This window comes from Parathielavia appendiculata (assembly GCF_033297405.1).
Source record: "Parathielavia appendiculata strain CBS 731.68 unplaced genomic scaffold N657scaffold_15, whole genome shotgun sequence".
Taxonomy (NCBI): Eukaryota; Fungi; Ascomycota; class Sordariomycetes; order Sordariales; family Chaetomiaceae; genus Parathielavia; species Parathielavia appendiculata.
Window position 1 is genome coordinate 266,908 of NW_026944234.1, and position 22,349 is coordinate 289,256.

Consider the following 22,349-nt stretch of genomic DNA (forward strand, 5'->3'; position numbering starts at 1 on the left):
GTAGCTGAGTGCTGCAAACGAGCGGCACAGGGGTTGTTGGGTCCTTGAGTTCGGTTAGCCCAGCCGTCGTATATTGTGATGTGGGATAGAGGCACGAAGCGGGGATGTTCATCTAGGGAACTACTGATGAGAGAGAACGGTCAGAACGGATGTGCACGGAACTCAGCTGCTTACAAGCCAGATTCGCGGCAGCTCCTCGGGGGCAGTTGAGGGGTAAGACGTTGTAGTACTGTATTACTCATCCAGAGACAGCGATCTGACATATTCTTGACCTAATCTCCCCGTTGAGATCCTGCATAGCCCTTTTCAAAACGACCAATGGCTCTCATTAGTGAGGTCCCATTTCCCATGCTCCAGCTTGACCAGCCTTAAGTACAGGTATAGATACTCAGCTGCTTGGGGCACCTCGGAGAGCGACTCGGGGTAATCACCCACCGAACGTCCGTCCTGGTTCTTGCAGTTAATATCAACGCCCCTGCTCAGAGGCTTGAATAAGTGGCATACATGTTTGAGCTGACTGTGATCCCCGCACCAGCTTCTGCAGGAGGGCAACGGTGGCGTGTTGCCGCTGTTGTCAAGCTGAGCAGGATCGGCTCCGGCAGCGAGGAGGGAGCGAATGCTCTGCTCTCTCATGGACCACGACGGGTCGTCAGGGCGCCGGGACCGGACAAGATAATCGTCAGCCCAATGCAGCGTCACAGCCCAATGGAGATAGCGGGCGGCAGCCGCCTGCGGGTTTCCTCGGATCCGCTGTCTGGAGAACATCCACTCGATATGGAAGGCATCCGGGTACACCAAGGCTTGCTTGAGTGGCGACATTACGCCTTGCATCCTGGTAGCACTTGTTCCAATCGTACCGCTTGAACCGAATCGAGCCGACAGGTTGATGACTGTCAGCGCCAGCTTCCACCACCCGTACGTCAGGGCTCGGCGAATACACACGGTCGAAGGACGATGAGGTGACCACCATGGAAAGAAAATTCAGCTCGTCTTCAGACCCGAAATTGTTGATTCCATGGACCTCAGACAAACTCCCCGAGGAGCTGGTAAGCAACAGCCCTCCTCCCTATCTTTAAACCGAGGCGCAGGAGGGCCTGCTTTGCCTATGAGTCGAAAACCCCTCTCTCAAAGCCCCTGAAACAGAGGACCTCAACGACTTCGGTTGCTATGAACAGTGCATGTGGGTTGCTGCGGCCGACTTCCAGCACATGCTTGCAGATGGGGCATACCTCCAGGGACACGCACCTGGATACGTCCATGCTCATTAGCGTTCTGATCAAGCGCCCATACTTTGTGACCCCCTCAAAGTCGATGTATGTGCCCTGCTCCTCGAAGCCGCCCGAACCTTCCATCGACGTATGACCTTGCGTCTGCGGTAATCTCATCCATGGAGAGTCGGTCTGCCAGGTCGATGCGACAATGGCCCGATATGATCTCCAAGGCCGTGTTCCCCGTCGCCTTCACGATGAGCCGTAGAACGTATTCGCCCGAGGCATTCAAGTTCCACAGATCGGCGCCCCTGGCAAGCAAAAAGCGAAGAAGCTGGTTTCGATTCCGCTCGTTGTCAATGCGGCTCCAAGGCGGTCGCCCCCCGAAAATTGAAAGAGCAAATGCAGGGGAGAGTTTCCATCTAGATCCCGGTCATCGATCCGAGCACCGGCATCCAAGAGGAGTCTAGCTATCGCCCATTTGGCAGGATAGTCGGTTGACGGAACGTTTTTCAGGTATGTTTCATGGCAGGGCAACAGCGTGCAGTTGCCCCAAACAGTTACCCCAGAATTGTCTCGCCCTGTCCGCTCGCACACTCCACAGTCAGGCAGGAGGACGGCAAGCATGAGAGGAGTCTGCCATATGACGCGCGCAAGTTGACATCCGCCCCGGCACGTAGGAGTGCTTCGACCGCGGCGAGATTCTGGTGCCTTACGGCGATGGAGAGCGGCGTGTCATGGGGTAGCGCAAAGTTGTACCTCTGCAGGCGGCTGACTCGGTCTTTCCCCATTGTGAGTTTAGGGAAAGGCCCTCTGTAACCAGGCGAGCGATCAGCGCGGACTGTGAGGATCTCTGCGAAGAGACGGGGTGCCAGACACCAGGTTTCCGGGGATATAGGTCGTTGTCCCTGCTGAAGTCCATGCTACAGACATGCAATAGCGATATGTGGGTGTCGGAGTCGAAGTCGTCCTCTAATTCTGAGTCATCTTCTTCCGTTGCCTCTCTCAGAATGCCGAAGCTGACGTCGGCACCCATATCGATCAATTCATGGGCGTCTTCGAAGCGGCCGAGACGGCATGCCTCCCCGAGCGGCGTGGTTTTGAGGCTCTCGTCATCCCCAATTATCCTAGAGGTGATGTTGATGTTGGCTCCACGGACAAGAGAGTAGGGAGCCGTTGAATCCCAGCGCTGGTTGGCATACGCATGATAAAATGCGGTCAAGCCATTCTCGTCTGGCTTGTCAACGGGCAACTCTGGGTGCGTGTCCAAGATGTACTGGACCAACCCGGTAAAACCGGCCGTGGCGGCTTGATGGAGGGCGCCGTGAGCCGGGAGACTCAAAACGTCGAAACTGCGGGCAACTCCTGCGCCACGTGAAACGAGCAGTTTGGCGGTATCGATGCGAGACGAGCAGATGGCGATGTGAAGTGGCGTTTTGCTTCTCCAATCGCCGTGTCGAGTGCCCGCGTGGTCATGTCCATGAGCCCACGGGTCAAGTTCAGGGTCCACGAGGATCTGCCAAAGGCTGCGCGGGGAACGGCAATTATAAAACCAGCGGCAGAAGCCGTCATTCAAGGCGCCGTGGTCCAGCAGCATGTCTATAATTCCATTGTGTCCCTCCCTGGCAGCAAGATGAAGGGCCGTGTAGGCGCACATGATGCTGCCGAATTGCACATTGGAGTCGGACCAGGAAGACAAACTGTCGGCGTCCCGAGCCGGAGGCGGAATCGGGGCCTAAGTCGGCATCCAGGTCGGATTCCCCGACTGTTTCAGCAGACATGTGATCATCAAGCTCGGAACTGGAGCTTCATGTTCGTTGACCTGCCAAGGGAGATCGACCGGCATCCTCAGCGTCGGTAGCCAAATGTCGACAAGTCTCAGTTCGGGCGCGATGTTCTTTGCATCACGTTCATCAGAGCCTCTGAGTGATGAAGCCCGCCTTTCGTCCATGGGTGGCCGGTATGAGGGGTCTTGGTTGGACCAGGCGTGCCTCGCATATTGGGTCTCGTTGATGAGGTACCAAGCAGTGCGGCGTCACGGGGAACGCGAAGCGATAATTGGGGCCTGCGCCGGCAGCCAGAGCAGCGGCAAGCGTGGCCGGCAAATTGTATCAAGGCGAGGCACTGGGCACTGCGAATGCCGACTCAATTCTGCTAATCGAAAGCTAAGGAAAGGAAGAGGGAGAGTATACAGGATGCGCATCTGCGACGCGTGGAGTAAGTGGGCGCACAGGCCACCCACCGATTAGGCGTAAGTCCAGGGTGCGCTTTCCGTCACAACGAGCAGAGCGTCATTGTCCGAGGCAAGGCTGCGGAAAGACCTCTCTACTATGTAAAATTACAAGATAGAAAGAAAAGAAATAGAAGCTGGAAGAGCTCTCGCATTGCAGGAGATAAATGCTAGAGCAAGTGGGGCACACGCGAGCAAGGGAAGCGCGCACCTCGACAGCAGGCGCGGTCACACAATTAGTTGAAGTACCCGAGGAACTGCACCACTAAGTTATGTACAACAGGAGACAAATAAGGCATCAGTCACGTATCCAGGCCTTGTTTATCTCCCCATTCGGCTAGCAAGCCCTCGTAATCTAGGTCCTAGGATTTGTGGGTATTGTGCTAGCTGGCGGGCGATAGTGGCAGGAAAAAGATCCTCATATATAGGCCTAACTAATCCATGCTGCTATCGCCTTCCGAATTATGTAAATTAGAGCGGCAAAATAACAGTTTTCCGTACTTCAGGGCAAAACGCGTTTTCGATCAATAAACGCGACGCTTGGGATACCACAACCCTACTTCGAAGGACGGCGGTAAAACTCCACCAACTTGTCTACCTCTTTAAAAAAGGGTTACATTTTGGACGAGAGACGCGCTCATTGATCCCATCCACACTGGACGGATTTCTACAGTATCTCTTGAGAGTCTGCCCTGTTGGGTAAGGCGCGTCGGCTGCGCTCTTTCTTATGGGGAAGCTTCCATTTTCCAGTTGCTTCCCGAACAATAAACAAGTTAGCTGCAATATACAGATGCCAAAGAGTTCGAGTTTCTTCCGCTGAGACAGGCCGCCTACCTAAGGTACCCAAGCACCCAGGCAGGCAGGCACTTAATGACCTTACTTCCTCGCTTCACTCCTACCCCCACGTTTCCATTCCTCCAGGGGCTCTCAGCCGATTATCGTCTCTCTGCAGTTTCGATCTCAGAAATAAGGCAGCAAGCTCGGCAGCACCCTCTCATATGCAACCCCGCTCGGCGGTTCCCTACATGCGGGCCACGGTCATGGTCAGCAAATCGACAACCCCACACCAACACAACCACAACACTGCAAGGTAGTTTACCGAAGCGAACACTCACAGAGAAAACATATAATTCCCCCACCAGGGCCCGCCGCCCCACCACAACCACCCCGTCCACACATCCGAGTTGCTCGCCATGTAGGAGAGCATGCCCGTCAGGGCAGCGATGCACTGCGCGTTGGCGCCGCCCGCCGTCTCGCCGAGGATGGCCTTCTTGCCGTTGGCCTTGAGCCAGGCCGTCGCCTCGCGGACGCGCTCCTGCCCGATGGTGGCCGAGACGCAGGTCTCCGACGTGCCGGAGCCGTCGCGGTCGAGGTACTGGTGCATCTCGTAGACGAGCTTGTCCGTGTTGCTGCTGGCGGGGTCCTTGAGGTTGAGCAGGGCGGCGCCGTTGCCCGAGGAGACCTGCGGTTCTGTGTGTTAGGCTTGAGGCATACAAGGGTTCAAACCAAGGAAGATGGTACGAACCCATGTCCAAGCCCCCGTCCATGAGTTGCCTTCGATAAAGATCAGCTGTGACGTGGCACCTGCTGCGCGGATGCCGTCAATGGCGGCTTGGTTGAGCCGGAAGACAAGCAAGTTGTCCATGTCGTGGTACTCGTTGTTGGTATCGAAAATGACCTTGTCGTTATTGGCAAACATCCCGGCAGTGGTCGTCCACCAGGCTTTGAAGCCGTCGACGTCGGTGATGACTTGTTCATAGTACCGCCCTGCAGAGCAGAAGTTAGTAGATCCATTCATGCATCTTCACGAGGCCATGAATCGAGCAGGTAATCACCAAAGTTGTGTGGATCAATCACGGCATAAGCACCCCTGTTGGTGATGTGCGAGACAATCTAACGAAAGGATTAGATCCGGCTGAGATTGAGAAGACAAGTTGATCTCCGACTTACATCAGTGAGGCCTTGGGCATAAGCGGCGTCGACGTTGCCGGTCATTTTGTTCGGGATGAGCCGTTCCCTATAGCGTCCTATTAACGAACATGGTCTTCCTCTTAGGGCAACCCCGATCCCGAGCCCTACATCATGATTGCAACGCGAAACGTATTCATCCCCTTGCCAATGAGAGTCTGCCATTATGTCAGTACGCCTGAGTACGGTTAGAACCCCTGAGAGTGTGATACAGGAGTGACCTCACATCAATGCTTGACTTTGAAGGCCAAGTGTAGTGCTTGCCGAGCTGCCCGGGGAGAGTGTCCTTGCCAAACTCGGCGCCGGACTGATTGACGCCTACAAACCTGAACTTGCTTGCTCGTTTGTCCGTATTAGTGTCTGGCGTCGAAGCGTTAGCAACCGGAGCCGCCACGCTCGCACCGGCCACGGCGGCACCGAGAAGAAGGTTTAAGAACTTCATGATGATCGCATCGCCGAGTCCACCTGGCTTGCTCTGGATACAGACCTCCTCAAGGCGTAACAGCCCCTTATATCATCAACCTCAGCGTTGACCACCACAGCATCGACACAGACTCGGAAACGTCTCCTCCGTCCTTCAAGCCGGCCATAACACTGATGTTTATTAAAGTGTCCGCCATCTTCTACCATAGCGCAGATCCTTTGACGCTCAATATGTGTCTTCGCCCTTGTCCCTACATGTAATCCAGAGAATAATAACCACCTCGGGATCTTTTGATGTGTCTACAGATCTCCAACCGCCGCCGCTACAGTGTTTCAACAGCCGGGAAGGGACAAGAGCGGATTTGTGGGGTGATTTTTACCATTTCCCTTAATGGGGTTGCTTCTTCCGCCTCCCTGATATCAGCCGAATTCGGGAGGCTTTATGTGGCGGCAGGCCGATAGGTCGCGAGTTCCAGTCACCACAGTCGAAATGGGAGTCCACAAGTAACGAGCTTCATGGAACACCACAGATGTCGCTGAGCAACCCTCAAAATGCAACAATGAATCGGACAACGCAAGGGTATCTTTGTTTCATGTACCATAAGTTAGCTGTACCCATACTGTTTTAAACCTCCAAAGGATACAAGCGGATTGAGGCACTAAGAGGCTCCTTCCCCACTGCACCAAAGACCAACAAGCTCTAGGTGGTGATGGGAGGTTCGGTCACCCTCGGTATAAGTGAGAACATCTGTGGATCACATGTCAACCTTAGAGCCTGGCCGGGCAACTTCCTCGGCAGATGTATGTACTTACCTTGCTAGGACGATATTCATCCTAAGCTCGACTACCTCATGTCTGCCTATCACTCCCTCTATGCACAACGTACAAAGTAACATCAAAACCTCCAGTGCTACACCCACGATGTTGCATGCCAGGGACTCCCAAACGCCGCAACACAATCCAAATACTTCCCAAGCCTCCGTATACAAAGGAGGTCGCTGGCGCGCGGAGGGCTCTGTGCCGACCATCTGCCGCATCATGATGTCGAAAGACCACACGCAGATCGCGGCGGGTTTGGCTTCACGAGATCCTCAAGCCGGGCTATGGGAATTCTCGATCTCAAGCCGTGTTTCTTACCTTCCGGGCCTCGATGCGGCGCAGCATCTCCCCTTTCAGTCGCGAAGCAGCCAAAGCTCCCCATATCGACTCGCACCTTAATCTCTCCCAAGTTCAAAGGCCAACAACCCCTTCACCCTTTAACCTCAGGCCACTTAACCTTATCACAGCTCGCGCCCTGCCTCTGAATCCACGCCTGGATCCTCTCTACCATCCACCCACTCTTCACCCCAACCATCTCCCCATCCGGCTTCTTGACGGGCTTCCCCAGAACAAACGCATCCCCGATACTACACGCGCCATCCTCGTACCGAAACCGAAAACACTCGTCCCCCCCCAGGCTCTTGCACGCCGCGCGGCAGTGCTCAAACGACAAGTGCGCCATCCTTTCGTGCTCATTAAGCTCCGCGGGCTTCTTGCTCCGCTGCAGCTTCCAGTCCTCCCATGACGAATTCCGGGCAGGATCCAGATAGAAGCGGTTGTCGGCCAGGTTGTCCCAGTCGTCGCGGGAAGCGTTGAGGTAGGGGGCCACGTAGGCCGTGTAGATGTCCTTCATGAGCAGCGGGCGGGGTGGTGGTGGTGATGGCGGTGGTGGAGACCGCGTCTTGGTTGACTGTCCGTGCTGGTGGGTTATGATGGTGGTGGTGGACTGGAGGAGGTGGCGGCGCTCGAACTGCCAGAAGGTGTTGAGCTCCTCGGCGTTCATGTGGTGCATGGTCACGATCGGGTGGCACCAGTGGGTCGGGCCGAAAGGGAGCGTGGAGGGCTTCTCGCCGTTGATGGTAGGCCACTGGGACTGGGTGTTAGCAAATCTTGGGCGGCTGGGATTAGGATGAGGCACAGAGAGAGGATGTCTTCGCGGTGTGGGGGGAAACAAAAGCCGGCAACACCCACCATCTGCTGAACGGCCACCTCCGTCTTGGCCTTGAGGGCGAGCGCGAACAGGTAATCCCCACAGCACTCGTTCTTCGCGCGCACGTCGTACTCATTCCCGACGCCCGGGTGTTTCCCAACGAACTCCTCCATGGCGGCCTTGCTGACGATGTATCCCGAGCCGCCGTGGGCAAAGTTGAAGTTGTTGATGACGGTGACGCTCCCCAGGTACAGCTTCTCAGCCGGGTCCAGCGTCTTCAGCCACTGCATCAGGTTCGGCCACAGGACGTACGTATCGGCATCGATGAACAGGTACCAGTCATAGCCCGGGCGCATGGCATACGTCTTCTCAGCTATGTGGATGTTCTTGTATTTGTCCAGGGCCCAGCCCTCGTCGGCCGGGTTGCCCAGCTTGTTGCAGCTGTCCTGGTTGACCACGCACCACTTCTGGCGGCGGTACAGGTCAAAGTCCTGGTTTCCCTCCTGGGCCTCGGGCAGCACAGTCGAGAGGCTGTCGTGGATCTGCTGGCCGGCGATGTTCTGATCCATGTCGCTGAAGATGAGGAAGTCGGGCAAGCACCGGAGGGTGGTCATCAGGTGGGTTGGCACGCGCGCAAAGGCCTCGGAGGCGCCCGTCTTCATGACCAGCAGCACATTGCTAGTGTCTGGGAAGCCCTCACATGCCGGATCAGTAGGTGCGTTGGTAGGTGGTGGAAGAAGTCCAGGAGGAGGAGAAGGAGGAGGTTCCTCGAAAGCGCCTTGGGGCGCATGATGGCTCCTGTGAGGGTCGCTGGGGTAATATGGTTCGTCCAAGCCGTACCAGGCTCCTATCCTCGCAGTGTAAAGGACGGCGAGGATGGTGATGGCCGTCACGGCGAGGGGGATGGAGGATTTTCGGCTCAGCATCTTGACAGTCGGACAGCTGCGCTCTAGGCCTTGGAGGGGCTTTAGCGCAATCATCAGGCTGTAGCTAAGCCGATAGCACGCATTTCTTTTGATTCCCCGATTAGCCTCATGAGCAGATTCCGGCAGTGTGGTCCGCGAAGGCGATAGTTAAGGTTAAAACAGAATGGAAAGACATGTCTCGAGTCAGCCCAAAGGAGCTGGGGTGATTAGCGACCATCCCCACAGCCAGGCCGCCGAGGGACCCGTTGAAGCGAAATACGAGTCCGCACCCTCAGCTTCCCGGAACTCGTGTTGCAATCCGGCACCACATCTCTCTGTCCAGGTGTCGGTGGCAATGATTGGGGCCAAGCAGCAGGGTCCCGATAGCGCCAAGGGACGCCAATGCTTATCCTGCACATGCTTCGCAACATGTGCATCTTGTGGTGCAGAAATACGACTGCGAGGTTTTTAGCACAGGGGAATCGCCCGTAATCTGATCTGTTGGTGACGATCGGATGGAGTCCCGTGTCAGTGCGTGGCTTTAACGTTGGAAAGGACAATGGACCCTGCGGTCTGGGCTCAGCTTGGTCGGGTTGGGCCAGGTTCTTCCAGGTTGACTTTTGCCCCGAAAAGGCCTAACACATCGGGTATGTGCCCTCACCGGAGAACGGACCTGAAGCAATCCAGACTCGGCAAGTCGGTTTACATCGATTGGGCGGCGCACGGAGCCAAAGGGAACTCGATTCGGTGCCCCGAGGTCCGACTTTCCCTATCTTCTTGCTTTGGAAAGCATGATGGGGGTTGCATGTGGAGGCTGGCGAAAGTTCCTCCGAGTCCCTCTCAGCACGCCATATCTAAAATCTGGATAGTGACCCAGAACCCCGAAGCCCGATCTGGCCCTGGCCGCCCACACCACGAAAAGACATAAAAAGCAAGCCCAACAAGGTGATCGGATCGTGCCTTTTACGTACAACTGATGTCCATGCCGCTTTATCAGAACGTTGTTCAATCCCAGAATATGGACCTTCAACTGCAAAGTCGGGTGCTACCGGCTGACTGGCACCTTCCTGAAAAAAAGTTAAAACAATCAGAGCCAGGTAAACCCGGTTGGTGGGTGGGAATCCGACCGAGGTCCACCGTGGCTCGCGTGGCCCGTTGTCGATCTTGTCTACGGATATAAAAGACGAATCTCTGGCATTGTTTGTTCCATGGACTGGAAGTCAATCCATTCTGCGCATATTTCAACCCTGTTCTTCCCTCCGCTTCCTGTCGGCTTCGTTGCTGACCCGAGAAACGCCACATGCATCCCAGCAGCCAGATATGTAACCTCAACCGAGCACCAAGACGGATTTGACGGCATGTGGCCCGCTATCGCCGAACCGCTTTCAGACCCAGCGGCCTAAAAGGGACAATGCTAAGGCCCAATCGGCATCCGACGGGAGCTTCCGAAATAGCAACACCATGAATGGATGATTTGGGGCACATTTACGCTTATTCAGGCCACAAGGAAGAAGTATAGAGTAGCGCAACGATCTGACGGCACAGGTCAAGGACAGGAGCTTGAATACTAAAGAATTCGCCCGCTTCTGACAGATCGATGACATTGATGTCTACGAGATATCGCCGGAGTGGCGGAGGGAAAAGAGATGACATATACCCCACAACCGCAAGTGGGAACTGGCATGCGCAGTCCGCTCCGGGTGAGCCGGCCCAACGACTGAACGACAAGAGCCGAAGACACCCGGTCGACAAAATCGCCGTTAGGCCCTGCTGGGCGGACCAGGGTGCGGTGCCGGGTCTGCACCCCTCCCCAAGCTCGAATCCTTGACCTGCGTGTAGGCCGCCTGCGAGGCATCCTTGGGCGTCAGCTCCAGGCACCAACCGATGATCTGCGGCGCCGGGATACGGATGGACAAGTACTCGCCCCGGTGAGCGACGGCCGCGGCGGTGCGATGCTCCTCTGAGCTTTCGGACTTGGACACGCTAAAGCACAAGAACCCGCCGCCCGCACTCATGCTGCGGTGCAAATCGTCAACCTGGGACGAGTCCCAGTCCTTGTCGCTGCGCAAGACGAGGTGGATGTCCTTTGCGACGACGAAGGCGGTCGGGTAGGATGGCAGCACGGAATTCCACGCGGGGCCGAGCTTCTTGGCTACCAAGCTGTAGTCGCCAGGTTCCGGGTTGAGAGCCTTGACGACGGCGTCGGGATCCATGGCGCTGATGGCGTCGACAGGGTGCGGTAGTAGTCTTCGTTGCGGCGCAGGACCGACCCGTCGAACCACGGCCTGTCGATGACCACCTTCATCGCGCGGAATCCCAGGCTGATCTCGCTTTTTCTTTAACAGAATATAAAGTTGTAAATACTGCACCAATAGTAGCTATTGTATAAGCAGCTACCCCTGAAAAACTAAATTGTCCAAAAGCAGATTCTAGAATAAAATCTTTACTATAAAAACCTGTCATGAAAGGGAAAGCAACTAAACTTAGACTTGCTATCAACATAACTGAATATGTTGAAGGTAAATGATTTATTAATCCCCCATACATACCGGTTGACGACGCTGATTTGTGGGATTCCTGCTTGTCTTCGCTTCCCGAAGCCGAGCCGAAGAAATCGACGCTCCAATCCATGTGAGATTGGAATACCGACGCCATCGAGTTCTTCCACGTCGTCGCCGTGTCTAGTTTCCAGACTACCTCCTGCCACGTCGACGCAAACTGCTCCTTCCGCGGTAGAACGGGTTGAGTCGGGACCACGCGCGCGGGAAGACTGGTCGGCTTGGGCAAGACCTTGACCGTGGCAGGGGAGGTGCCCTCAGGGGAACCCTCGGGAACCGTGGCATCCGGGTCGGGCACGTGGACGTCAACGCCCAATGGATTATCTGAGGACCCGAGGATCTTGACGATATAGTCGATGTCGATGGTCAGCGAGGCGATGCGCTCCTGCATGGTTGCCACGGCCGTTTTGGCGTCAGACCCTCGGCCCATGGCCGCCGCCAGCGACGCTCTTGCGAGCGCCTCTGATGCGCTCTGTAAGGCAGACTGGTTTTTGATACACTTTGCCATGCATGTCTCTGAGCTTGGTAAACTGCTCAGCGGTCAGTGGCTTCTGATTCATGACCTCGAGGGCGCCATTAAGATCGCCTCGCTCGATATCCTCCGCCACCGTGCTGCCCTTGCCCTTGTCGGGATTTCGCGCCTGAACATCAAAGTACATCTCGATAGCATTGATCGCCGTGTCCGAGTAGTTCTCGAGCATGGCATCGCGGGCCTGCAAGAAACTCGACCGCGCCTCGTCCACCTTGCGCTCGAGCGCCTCGACGTCCTGTTCGGCCGCCTTGAAATTGTTGAGGCGCTCGAGGAGGACGGCCCGCTCCTTTTGCTTCTCCATCAACTCCTCGCGTATCAGCGGCTCGCTCGCGAGATGGTCCTCGGGCTTGAATGCGGTGCTCAAGCTCCTGGCCCAGGTCGACAGGCTGAAGATGACCGGGTAGATGTCCTCGCTATCGTCAATGCTCCGCATGACGGACGCCAGCACGTTCTCCTTGGCCTTGAGCAGAGGATCGGAGGCTGAGCCGACATCGATCAAGCCCAAGAAGTACTTCACGCGGTGGTACTGGCCACGGACGACGAGCAGAGTCCAGATACCCTCGAGACGGGCGTCGAAGATGGGTGCGTAGGTTGACAGCAGCCGGTTGTGATTGTCGATCTCGGTTGGTGTGGCCTTGGTCATGTCCTTGTGACGCGCCTTCACCTTGAATGTCGCCCAACGGAATCTCTGGGACTCGTACACGTCGAGGATCTTCTGGTAGAGGTCGACGCGCGAGATGGTGCGCAGGGGAGAGTCGAACGCATCATCAACGGTGTTGCTCGTGTTTCCTCCCTCGACGGGTTTGGCGGCGGCTGGTGGTGGTGGTTTGTGCTCGTCGTAGTCTGATGGGATATCGGCGAGAAGGTCCTCCCGAGGCGGCTCCCAGTCGACCACTTCCTCGAGGAGCCAGTCGTTGATCTTGTCTTGATCAATGTGGAGCTTCTCGAGGTTTGGGCTGGAGCCGCTCGTTGTTGGCACGAGGTTGAAAATGATTTGCTCGTAGACTTGAGAGAGCTGGTGTTGGGGATTGGTCAGGTCTGGCTAAGGTATCCTTTTTTCCTTTAAAACGCGGTCACATGGGTGAGGCTGGTACCTACTTTGGAACCGCTCGGCCCGGCCGAGATGTTCCCTAAGGTCATCAGATCGTTTGAAAGACGAAACTCGGCGTCGACAACCGTCTGAGGTTCGACTTGTTGGGCATCGATCCCATCGCTGCCGACATAGTCATAAGTACCCTTGTCGAGCACCCTCGCCGGCCATTCGAGCTGGAAGACCTCGCCCTGTCCCGTGGCAACTGCCCAATAATGTCCGCCATGTCTTGTCAGGTACGTAAGGTATTCAGCGTGACTTGGGAGTAGCTCGTGAACAAACTGCCGCCTTTGGCGACAGGTCGACTTGTAACTCTCGATACGTTTTGAAAAAGGGCAAAACAAAGCGCGGATTTGGCGTACAGTAGTCCCTCAGCCGGGTGAAGATTTGTTGCATCGGCGTGAAAGCCTCTGCCTTGAAAGGAACTGCCTTTCTGTCTTCGTCGCCCATCTTCTAACTTGGTAACACGACTTAGTCTTGGACGCTTGGTGAATCTGATGATTGCGTCTGTTACTGCTACAGCAAGTAGGCCGTTCGTTCACCGATTTGATTACCTGATGGCCCCTTTTGTAAATCTCCGCTACACACAGATGCCTGTCTCGCCTGGAGAGACCGCTCTATGTCTTGGTCACTCCATATGTTCGGTTTCCTTGGTTGGCCGTCGCCGCAAACGTGCATTATGACCTAGTATGGTGTGCTTGGTTGTCGCCGACGTGGTTCCATGGACCCCTCTTTTCGGTCTCAGACAGGTTTCTCAGGTCCCGACTAGTTAACGCCATGCATCGACTCGGCTGGCTGACGAGGCTCAGCTGCATGTACGTAGCAACGGGCTCGCGACTTATTCAAGCCATGCATCGATCGGGCTGGCTGAAGAGACTTCGCTGCGTCCCCGCAAGCACTGCCTGCCTGGTAATTAGTTCAAGTGACAGGCCGGTCGACATGAGACATCCGCTCATGAGGTCTTCATCTCAATCAACAAGACATTCTTTCTTGGACTAGCAACGATTCATCTTGTCTTTCGTCTTGGGCATAGACGGCACAATGACGCACAATAAAGGAGCCAAAATCAAGGTTCCCGCGCCGGACAGATGGCAGTACCCTGGAATGGTCAGCCAAGAAGATGACCCTTATATAACCTGGGAGCTACGACATCCGGGCACTGAGAACTACGTCGGCGTCACTCCGCCCGAATTCATCAACGAATTATCGCAGACCCTTTGGGAGCATAGCACCCCGGAGGACAGCAGAGTAGATGGGAATACTCGGATCACGCAAATCCCGGCGGCCAAGTCGAGCAGAGCAGACGGGTATCCGTGGGTTGTCCACCTTCCACGCGAGAAACCTCCTGGAATCGAGTTCCTACCAATAGCCCTGGAATAATCCGAGCTTCAACTACATGATTCCGACAGCGTGGAACAAGGGGACTGCGTGGTTCGTTCGCGGAGTCAGCAACGATGACAAGGCACCCATCTACCTGATGACAGCGGCACACAACTTGGTCAAGCAAGTTTCTCGGAAGATAGACGCCTGGGGACGCCCGCTGGATAGGAGTGCCATCAGCCAGGGCCTGACTTGGCCACCGGAAAAGCCGTGGCCTGACCGGGGCCTAAGTTTTCCACCCATCAACAAGAAGTTTGCCCTGAAGACGTGGCCCTACAAAGGAATGCTCAAGGGCCGGGCCCGCGCCGATGCCGTTCTCATTGTCTCTGAGAGACGAGAGACCGTCAAGCCGGCCAGGAGTACAGGCGCTTCGTGGAATGGGCGGACAAGGCTTGCATCCCACTGCAGTTCCTTAAGGATCCTCACGGACACCGTCTCGATATCGCCGCTCTCCGACTGCACAAGGCCTTCCCTGGCGACTTTCCATCCGACGTGCTCAGCGCTGCACCCTACATTCACTCCCTGCCGCTTGGATTCAAGACGCATTCTAACGCGTTCTTCATGGGAGTCGGTATTCTGGGATCCCTCGACAAGTTCATTGAGAAGGGCGGGGTGTATATACTTCGGGATCCAGCTCACAGAAACCAACATGCGGCAGAAACCAACGCCATGACCGTCTTTGACTTTCGCTCATGGGGCACCATCGAGTTACCCGAGTGGCCGGGTTATCGTCCGTCTCTACCTGGCCTGGGTTATGTCCAGCCATATACGTCCGAGGGCGTGGAGATATTCAACGGGACGCTCGTTCACCGACTTCCCAACAAGAGAATGCGCCCCGGGGTTTCCAACGGACCGGGCATCTGGGGCCTTGTGCTGAAGAATGGCGAGGGTGAGGTGGTTGACAAGCTTGAGATGGCCGTTTGCTGTATGGTCATCGAGGACGAGGATCCCGTTGAGCAGGGCTCTTATAAGAGCGGAGGCGCCATATTTTCATCCACAGCCATGGCGCCAGGCCCCAACATCAAGGCAGCGGACCCGGCCGTGCTTCTGAGACAGCTGGGGGCGGAGGATTTGAAATGGCAGTCTGTCACGTTTGGCGACCACCAGTTATGCAATTATCCCGGGAGCTCGCTGAATAGGTAGATGAATAGACCGTGACCTGCGCACGCATCGCGGATTTCCAGACAGCTACCTTTCGAGCCGTCCACTCTGCCGCCCTTTCTCTCTGATGCTGAAGTCATAGATGGTAGGTCAAGGAGCCGGGACGACTCAATAGGAGCAGAGAGACTGGGAAAACAAAGCCATCTCCCAGACATATTCAGTGTCAGGCCATCATACCTTGCCCACTGGCTGCTCTGTGCGTGGGTACGGGCACGTAGCCATGAACTCAGGCCGGCCGGCCCTGCCTGGATGCAGGCCTTGGGTGCGGGGCCGGGTCGGCTGTGAAACGTTGCGGTAGCCATGTTCTTCATGCGAGAAGGGCAAAAGACCTGGACGAGTATGGTGTGGTGGGTGGATCAAGAGGATCTGATTCCGGTTGGAGATATCGACGATCTCGAACTCTGCTGCCCGCTGATAACGCAGAGGTGCTTGTGGGCTGTTAGAGTTTTCTGCAGAAGCCATTCTACTCTGCGGCGAAGTCATGCTGCGGAGCCATGGCGCCCCATTCATACGGGGCAAGGCGAGTTCTCGGGCGAGCGACTTTATGAGCCATACCGTGTTGTTTTGGGCCACTGGGAAGCCAACCAGGAAGGCATCCCGGGGTCTCACCATACGTTGAAGCCAGCTCCTTGGGCCAGCTCCTTGGTAGCATGTCCAAGAAGCTGGCGGAGCATCTCGGGGCCGCATGTCTGGCTGCCAAGGCAGAGGGGGAGGCCGTCAAACCCACAAGGCCGTCGTCGTCTCTCACATGCAGCCACACGTGTCAGCATCAAGCTAGGTTTAGTCCGGAGGCAGCTGTTTCGCGTGTGGTGTCCTGGTTGACGCGTCGAGTTTGTCAGAGGTCCGTGGCGTGTTATTCGTCCATCCGCGGCACCGCGGTACCCAGGAGAACGGTATAAGCGCCGTGCTGGGCCCGTTCGCCGGCCGTTGGTTAGAGTAAGCGCTTATATGCACGTCGCCACGACTTCATTCGTTCTCCAACATCGTACCTCCCTTCATGGCACTGCGACCCTATCGGCCACCTGCAAAATGCCACTCTGTAGGCACATATTGGGTATGAGATGCAAGCCTCAAGAACGGGGCTTGCAGCGGAGCTGATCTACCTGCGAATGCCGCGATATCAAGTTTGAGTGATAAGACTGGAACCTGCCTTTTCGGAGTCCTTGATCGTGAGCGCAAACTCGCTGCAGCAGTTAAAGATCAATGGTGGCTTGCATACTGCGGTTGTGAACGGAACTATCGAACATGGCGATCCGAGGGCGGGTAAGTGGCCAACAAACGACAAGACGGAGCCGCAAAAACGACAACGCGGAAGATATCCAGAGACAATACTTGTGGAATGCGCCCAACGGGCAAAGACCAGATTTTTCCGAGACATATCGGCACGGCGACGAGATACTCATCTCGTGGAACGCCCTCAACAACAGCATCTACGACCTCTGGCTGACCAGCTGGGCCATTGACCCGGACCCAGTGGCACTCTGCCTGGCAAGTAAGTGACCGGAGAACATACCTTCCACCTTACCTTCACGGAGCAAGGTTCACTAACATGGCCAAAGGGGCAGTGAACCTCTCCCACGACGGCAACCTCAAACTCGTCACCTCGGACCCGCCAACAGTCCAGCTCGCCAGCGAGACAAAATATGTGCTTCGCTTCAAGCCGCCGACGGGTCAAGGGGACTTCGTCGCGTCAGACCCGGATCTGACGAGTCCGGGCTTCTTGCTCGTCGAGCCAGCCGTCAGCCCGAACGCTGTGTCCAGCAATGTTACTGCCACGGCAACACCATCCCCGACGCGGCCATCCAGGGAGGTAGCCACCACAACCACCTCCACCATCACCACATCGGGTCCAGACCCAGACGAGCGAATACCAGATTGGTCGCCCGGCACCGCAGCCGGGTTAACCATCGGGCTGATACTGGTCGTGGCGTTACTGGTAGCCATGGAGGTGGCCTATCTCATTTGGTGGCGAAAGCGGCGGCGCGGGGCGGGGGAGGACGGGAAGAAGACATTGTCATCGTCATTGTCGTCGTCATTGTCGTCGTCGGGGTCGTCGATAAGTTGGAGGAAGTTGAAGCGCTTCGGGGAGGGCGACCGCGGGCTGTTCGTGGAGGTGGACAAGGCGTCCCCGGAGCTGCCGGGCGACTCGACATGGAGCCAGAGGCTGGTGCACGAACTGCAAGGATCGGGGTTGGGGAGGACGCCGACGATAAACAGCTCGTTGGCCGAGTTGGAGGCTGGGAGGGGGTGAGAGCGGCTGTCGCATTCGTTCCAACGGGTTCCGATACTTTGCGTCATGTCAGCATGCCGTACCGAGTATCGCTTCCATCCCTTCCGAGTCTGATTGATTATGGTTAGGTGATGATGCATGATTGTTGATGCCATTGTCCAAGCCAAAGCTGTACACTGTTCTCCCGGTGCCCCCGTACATGTAAGCAAGGAAACGTTATTTTCCTCGGCCTGACCGAAACGGCTGCCTTGGGTAACGTAATGAAGAGAACATTTATTGAGGTTGAAGAACCGCAGAACTGGTCGCCTGACCGAAATTGCAGAACGAGCTGGAAGGCCAGTGTTTCGGACGTATGAACATGCGCTGGGTTCCTGTTAGCAAAGCGCCTCGCTTGCAACAAGCGATTCTGTTAGTAAGTACCAGCGTTATCGATAGCGAGCAGTTCGCTTAACCTTGGCGGACGAGTGCCCCGCCTGCTTGATCTGAATTACTGACTGTTTGAGCTGGGCCCAAGCTTCTCTGCTGCCGTCATCATGGTTCCCCAGCCTTCCATTCATGTCGCATCGCCCAGATTGCCCTTCAAAAACGTTGCCCTCCTGTGTCAGCAATTCGGTTGCGCTGGCACTGGTTCCTGCCGGCCGACTTTTTGTCTTTTTCTCCTCATTACATTCTTTTTTCCCAGAGATTTCCTCTCCTCCATTCTCTTCAGCAGACCTGAGACTCCAAAAACTCGCGTCTTGTTCTTTGTTGAACGTGCTCGTGCCCCGTGCCCGTGCTCGACCCGTTTATTCCGAGCGTTTGTTTTGAACAGACTTTTTGCATCACCCCGAGACTCCGACTCCGTTTGCATCCAAGTCCATGCGATTAAGACCCATCTACCCTTTGCATCCATCTTTCGTCGATTTTAAACTCCCGCCATAAAAGGTTTCAAAGCCGACACCGACTTCTTCCGCCTGTATCGAGCCCCGCAACGCCGGTCGCGATGCGGCGCCCTTCCCTCGACCTGAGCGAGCCCGCTCGAAACCTGGATGAGTCCAACGGGCTAACTGCTGGCGACACGGCCCATGCTACTGCAGACCGCGCCCTCTCGCCGCCCGGCGAAGAGATGGAGCTCGTGGGTGGCGAGGGAGAGGAGGAAAACGCAAGGGTCTACACTCCGCCTCCTCATATCACCGCCCGCCTGTTCTACCGCGCTACCAACCAGACCCGCCGCGGAGACAGCGCCGCGTCGTCCCGCCGCAACAGCATATCTTCCGCACACTCTCGCTCGTCCCATGGGCACGGCCGCAATGGGGGCCCACAGAGCAAGTACATTGCCCAGCACCTCCGCAGGGCTTCGATCCTCGAGGATCGAAAGGCACGGTTGGCCGACCGTGCTGCACACGCCGAGAAGGTGCGCCTGCGGGCTGCCCTTGCCAAAGCCGCTACAAAGAACACCAGCGCAAGCGAGGAGCGGGCTCTGGCCGCTGCCCAAGCACGCGAGCGTAACCTGGCCGAAATTGCTGCCGCCTGTGCCGAGGAGGTCAGGCGGGCCAAGGCTGTGGCCGAGAGCATGAAGGAGAAGCGGGAACAGGAGATTCGCAAGATGAAGCTGCAGATGGAGGAACGGCTTGCCGAGGCTGAGAGGAGGCGAGAAGAGCTGCGTAGCCGAAATGCTGCAAAGGGCAAGGGCAGGGAACGGGGCCAGAGCCTCGGAATCCGCAAGCCCACCTCAGTTGAGGTCATGCCTGAGGTCAAGGAGGTTAAGGAGCAGGAACCCAGCCCGCTGACCGAAGAAGAGGCTGCTTCGAGGATACAATGGTGGTGGAAAGCCAGGAAGAGGAAGCAGGCTGTTGCCGAGTTTTCGGCTCTGGGCTTGTCCCTGGATGCTGTTCGAGAGACGTCGTTTGACGAGGTCACCATGCTTCTCTCTCAAGAGAGCGTGCTGGTACTGACGACACGGATCCTCCGCATCTGTGGGCTCAACGAGGGCGCGCCGGGCTCTGTCGAGGAGATGGCCGCAGTGCGGTCTTTCCTCAGCGCCTTTCTCATCCTAGGCCATCCATCACAGGTTCTCAGCAATAAGGATGAAAAGGATATCCCCGGAGATGCAGGGCCGAGCCAGGCGAAACCTATGCCCAAGGATAATCTGGCCAACCCGCAATCTCAGGAACTGGTTGGCAAAGCTAGGGATTTGCTGGTTCTGTTCGAGAACATCCTCGGACGACTGACCGCTTTCAACAACTTCACGCCGCCTCCAGCGCTTCTGTCAGCCTTCCCCGAAGTCTACGCTACCTTTTACAATGCGTTGATTGCGTGGAAGGCACGCGACTCCAGTTCTCTTGTGGACCTGATGGTCATGCAGTTTGTCGAGCTGGATGCCATTTGGGAGTCTGTTAAGGACACGACGGACGGTTCAGTCGACCAGGTCTACAAGGAAAGCATCCGGAACAACCAGCTGCTGCTGTTAGTGAGGATCAAAAAGTTAGCTGGCCCAGCCAAGGGTAAACAACTCGTTGCGGATGCCGTGAAGGCAGCGCGCAAAGCAAGGGTCAAGAAGCCTGTTGGCGACACCAAGCCGCGTGTGGCGGACCACACCGTCACGGAGACGGCAATGGGGGTCTTGGGGGTGGAAGAGAGCCGTGAGGACCCATCACAAACGCAGACGCCAACGCCTCCATCGACGCCCTCGAAGAAGCCTGAGCCATTTAAGGTCAGCATCGTGGTGCCTAGCGGGAAGAGTCTGCTGCCGGATAACAGAATCGTTGTCCATGAGCTGGCCATCAACAAGGAGTTCCGCACCGAGCCCCACGAGTATCACCAACAGCAAGAACATCTGCTTGCTCCGCTCTTCCAAGAGATGCGATCGACGATGCAGGAGCACAACCAGGATGCTCACTTCTTCCTGCTATTGCAGGTTGCCGACCTTGTCCGAGAGAAGCTGCAGCGCCTCGTCAAACCCGGCAACTCGATGCATACCTTCATTGGAGAACTATTGGATACCGATATTGCGAGGCGCCAGTTCACCATGGGCAGCTTCTCTTACGAGAAATTCTTCCAGGCGATGGGTTCCCTGCTGCCAAAACTCTGTGCTCCGGTCCGGGATGACGAGGTCAAAGTGCTGGTCGAAGAGAAGCTAAGCCACGGCAGTTATGTTGATCGACTGGAGGCGCTGAACAGTTTCATCGACGTCATGCTCAGCGACTACGCCAACTATCTCCTGCAGCTCGCAGCGCCACGGCTCATCGAGCAGGCGGCCTCATACGAGGCCAAAGCCTTCGCTGCCGACGTCGAGTCCGGCAGGTACGATCTCTCTGCCGCGACCGAGGCTTGGCGTACTGCGCGTCAGAAGGTCTTCGGCGAAACATCCCGCCGTGACCCAGAGGGTATCAACCACCCATCCTCCCGGCCAACGGCAAACCGCATTTATGCGCAACTCCTTGTGGATCTCTTCACGCAACTGTCGCCCATCGCACGGGACGAAATCCCCCAGATGCTCCTCCTCGATCACAAACGCATCCTCGAAGCAGGCCACCTCACCCGCCGCATCATCACGGTTGGCGCCATTCTCCTGCAATGCAAGAACCTTCTCAAGCGCGATGTCCGCGCCCCGTGGAAGACCGAAGCCCAGCGCATCCTTGCCGTGCTCGAGAAGGCCGACGACCCGCGCGGCGACATGACGGCTGACGCTGCCGCCGAGGGCATCATGGCTGCTCTTGAGGCGGGGCGGTCCATGCCCGCCGCAACCAGACAGCACCTTCGCGGGATGGTCAATAAGTTCCTGGCTGCGAGCGCCGAAGTAGCATCTAGTAAAGAGCAGGATGCGGAGGTAAGGGAGCCCGTCCTGAGGCTGCTGCTGGGTAGGCTGCGCGGGCATATCCTTGCGCGAGTGGCCGCGCCCTCGGCAAGCGAGAAAGTTAAGGCGACGAGCACGGCCGGCGAAAAGCTGGCTAGCCTCGGGCTGGCCGAGTTTGTGGACAAGGTGAGGGATATGGTGGACATGATGGGGCGGGTGTCGACGGTGGATCGGGACGCGCATGGGGCGTGGTGGGATCAAGTTGCGGAGGTGGTTGAGAGGGAGGCCGAAGGGCGTTCGACCTCGGAGTGAAGGGGAGTCAAGGGGAGCATGGAGGGCTGGTTTCGGGGCTTTTGGGGCTTTTTGGAAGTCATGCATACTTTTTACTCATGGGGCATTTGTATCGATTTACGGTTTCGATGGGGTTTCCTTAGTCTCGGTTTGGGCATTTGCTTTCTTCTCTGGCTCTTATGGGCTGCTGGCTCTGGCTTGTTCTCTACTCGGCGTTGAGTGGGACGGGATGGTTCGGAGGCGCTTTGTTTGCTCGAATCCGGTTACTCCGCTGTGCTCTGTTGCTGCCCTGTGAGGAGTAAAAGAAATAGTTGCAAGAGAGATATAAGCTCCCTGCATATGCTGTTCCGAATCTCACCACAGCAAGTTATATTAAGACACTCACCTTGATCCATTTGTCTCTTGAATTCGCGGATAGCACCGGTGTTAATGCTCCCACAGTGTTCGTGACCCGCTGGGCCTGCAAGTGATGCTCCACCATCTGGACCCACCCGCACATGGCGATTGCGGGTTTTAAATCACGACTTCCACGACATGCTCTGCCCCTCCTTCCTCATACGCGATCAAAGCCATCCACTAATTCCCAGACCGGAAGCTGTGTTGAGTTTGTGATTTTCACTGTTTGCTAT

General features: G+C 56.4%; 9 protein-coding genes across 9 annotated transcripts; 4 read left to right on the top strand and 5 right to left on the bottom strand.

Annotated features, from left to right (window-relative positions):
• Positions 1 to 31: 31 nt before the first annotated feature.
• Positions 32 to 1,073, bottom strand: N657DRAFT_151843 (uncharacterized protein). The gene has a single exon (XM_062785973.1). It carries the CDS (start codon positions 829 to 831, stop codon positions 307 to 309), a length of 525 nt encoding a protein of 174 aa, XP_062644441.1. The 5' UTR covers positions 832 to 1,073; the 3' UTR covers positions 32 to 306.
• A 726-nt stretch (positions 1,074 to 1,799) lies between these two features.
• N657DRAFT_151808 (ankyrin) lies at positions 1,800 to 2,969 on the bottom strand. The gene has a single exon (XM_062785972.1). It carries the CDS (start codon positions 2,863 to 2,865, stop codon positions 1,921 to 1,923), a length of 945 nt encoding a protein of 314 aa, XP_062644442.1. The 5' UTR covers positions 2,866 to 2,969; the 3' UTR covers positions 1,800 to 1,920.
• Positions 2,970 to 3,959: 990 nt separating this feature from the next.
• N657DRAFT_624818 (glycoside hydrolase family 5 protein) lies at positions 3,960 to 5,848 on the bottom strand (the record flags this gene model as incomplete). Its single annotated transcript, XM_062790727.1, has 7 exons — positions 3,960 to 4,459; positions 4,554 to 4,900; positions 4,964 to 5,205; positions 5,274 to 5,331; positions 5,389 to 5,455; positions 5,518 to 5,564; positions 5,633 to 5,848. 7 exons carry the CDS (start codon positions 5,846 to 5,848, stop codon positions 4,399 to 4,401), a joined length of 1,038 nt encoding a protein of 345 aa, XP_062644443.1. The 3' UTR covers positions 3,960 to 4,398.
• A 567-nt stretch (positions 5,849 to 6,415) lies between these two features.
• Positions 6,416 to 7,355, top strand: N657DRAFT_151945 (uncharacterized protein). The gene is made up of 2 exons (XM_062785974.1): positions 6,416 to 6,575; positions 6,643 to 7,355. Exons 1-2 carry the CDS (start codon positions 6,540 to 6,542, stop codon positions 7,045 to 7,047), a joined length of 441 nt encoding a protein of 146 aa, XP_062644444.1. The 5' UTR covers positions 6,416 to 6,539; the 3' UTR covers positions 7,048 to 7,355.
• On the bottom strand, positions 7,079 to 8,724 carry N657DRAFT_579347 (glycosyltransferase family 31 protein; the record flags this gene model as incomplete). Its single annotated transcript, XM_062789379.1, has 2 exons — positions 7,079 to 7,735; positions 7,840 to 8,724. The coding sequence occupies 2 exons, from the start codon at positions 8,722 to 8,724 to the stop codon at positions 7,079 to 7,081; spliced, it is 1,542 nt and encodes a 513-aa protein (XP_062644445.1).
• Positions 8,725 to 10,023: 1,299 nt separating this feature from the next.
• N657DRAFT_701401 (uncharacterized protein) lies at positions 10,024 to 13,333 on the bottom strand (the record flags this gene model as incomplete). The annotated part of the gene is made up of 6 exons (XM_062797353.1): positions 10,024 to 11,039; positions 11,101 to 11,102; positions 11,253 to 11,745; positions 11,825 to 12,808; positions 12,892 to 13,088; positions 13,246 to 13,333. 6 exons carry the CDS (start codon positions 13,331 to 13,333, stop codon positions 10,464 to 10,466), a joined length of 2,340 nt encoding a protein of 779 aa, XP_062644446.1. The 3' UTR covers positions 10,024 to 10,463.
• Positions 13,334 to 13,924: 591 nt separating this feature from the next.
• On the top strand, positions 13,925 to 15,406 carry N657DRAFT_692886 (uncharacterized protein; the record flags this gene model as incomplete). The annotated part of the gene is made up of 3 exons (XM_062797187.1): positions 13,925 to 14,196; positions 14,270 to 14,606; positions 14,672 to 15,406. 3 exons carry the CDS (start codon positions 13,925 to 13,927, stop codon positions 15,404 to 15,406), a joined length of 1,344 nt encoding a protein of 447 aa, XP_062644447.1.
• A 1,263-nt stretch (positions 15,407 to 16,669) lies between these two features.
• On the top strand, positions 16,670 to 17,675 carry N657DRAFT_636391 (uncharacterized protein; the record flags this gene model as incomplete). The annotated part of the gene is made up of 2 exons (XM_062791419.1): positions 16,670 to 16,916; positions 16,990 to 17,675. The coding sequence occupies 2 exons, from the start codon at positions 16,670 to 16,672 to the stop codon at positions 17,673 to 17,675; spliced, it is 933 nt and encodes a 310-aa protein (XP_062644448.1).
• Positions 17,676 to 18,234: 559 nt separating this feature from the next.
• On the top strand, positions 18,235 to 22,112 carry N657DRAFT_648862 (uncharacterized protein). Its single transcript, XM_062793601.1, has one exon. The coding sequence runs from the start codon at positions 18,637 to 18,639 to the stop codon at positions 21,739 to 21,741; it is 3,105 nt and encodes a 1,034-aa protein (XP_062644449.1). The 5' UTR covers positions 18,235 to 18,636; the 3' UTR covers positions 21,742 to 22,112.
• Positions 22,113 to 22,349: the final 237 nt, after the last annotated feature.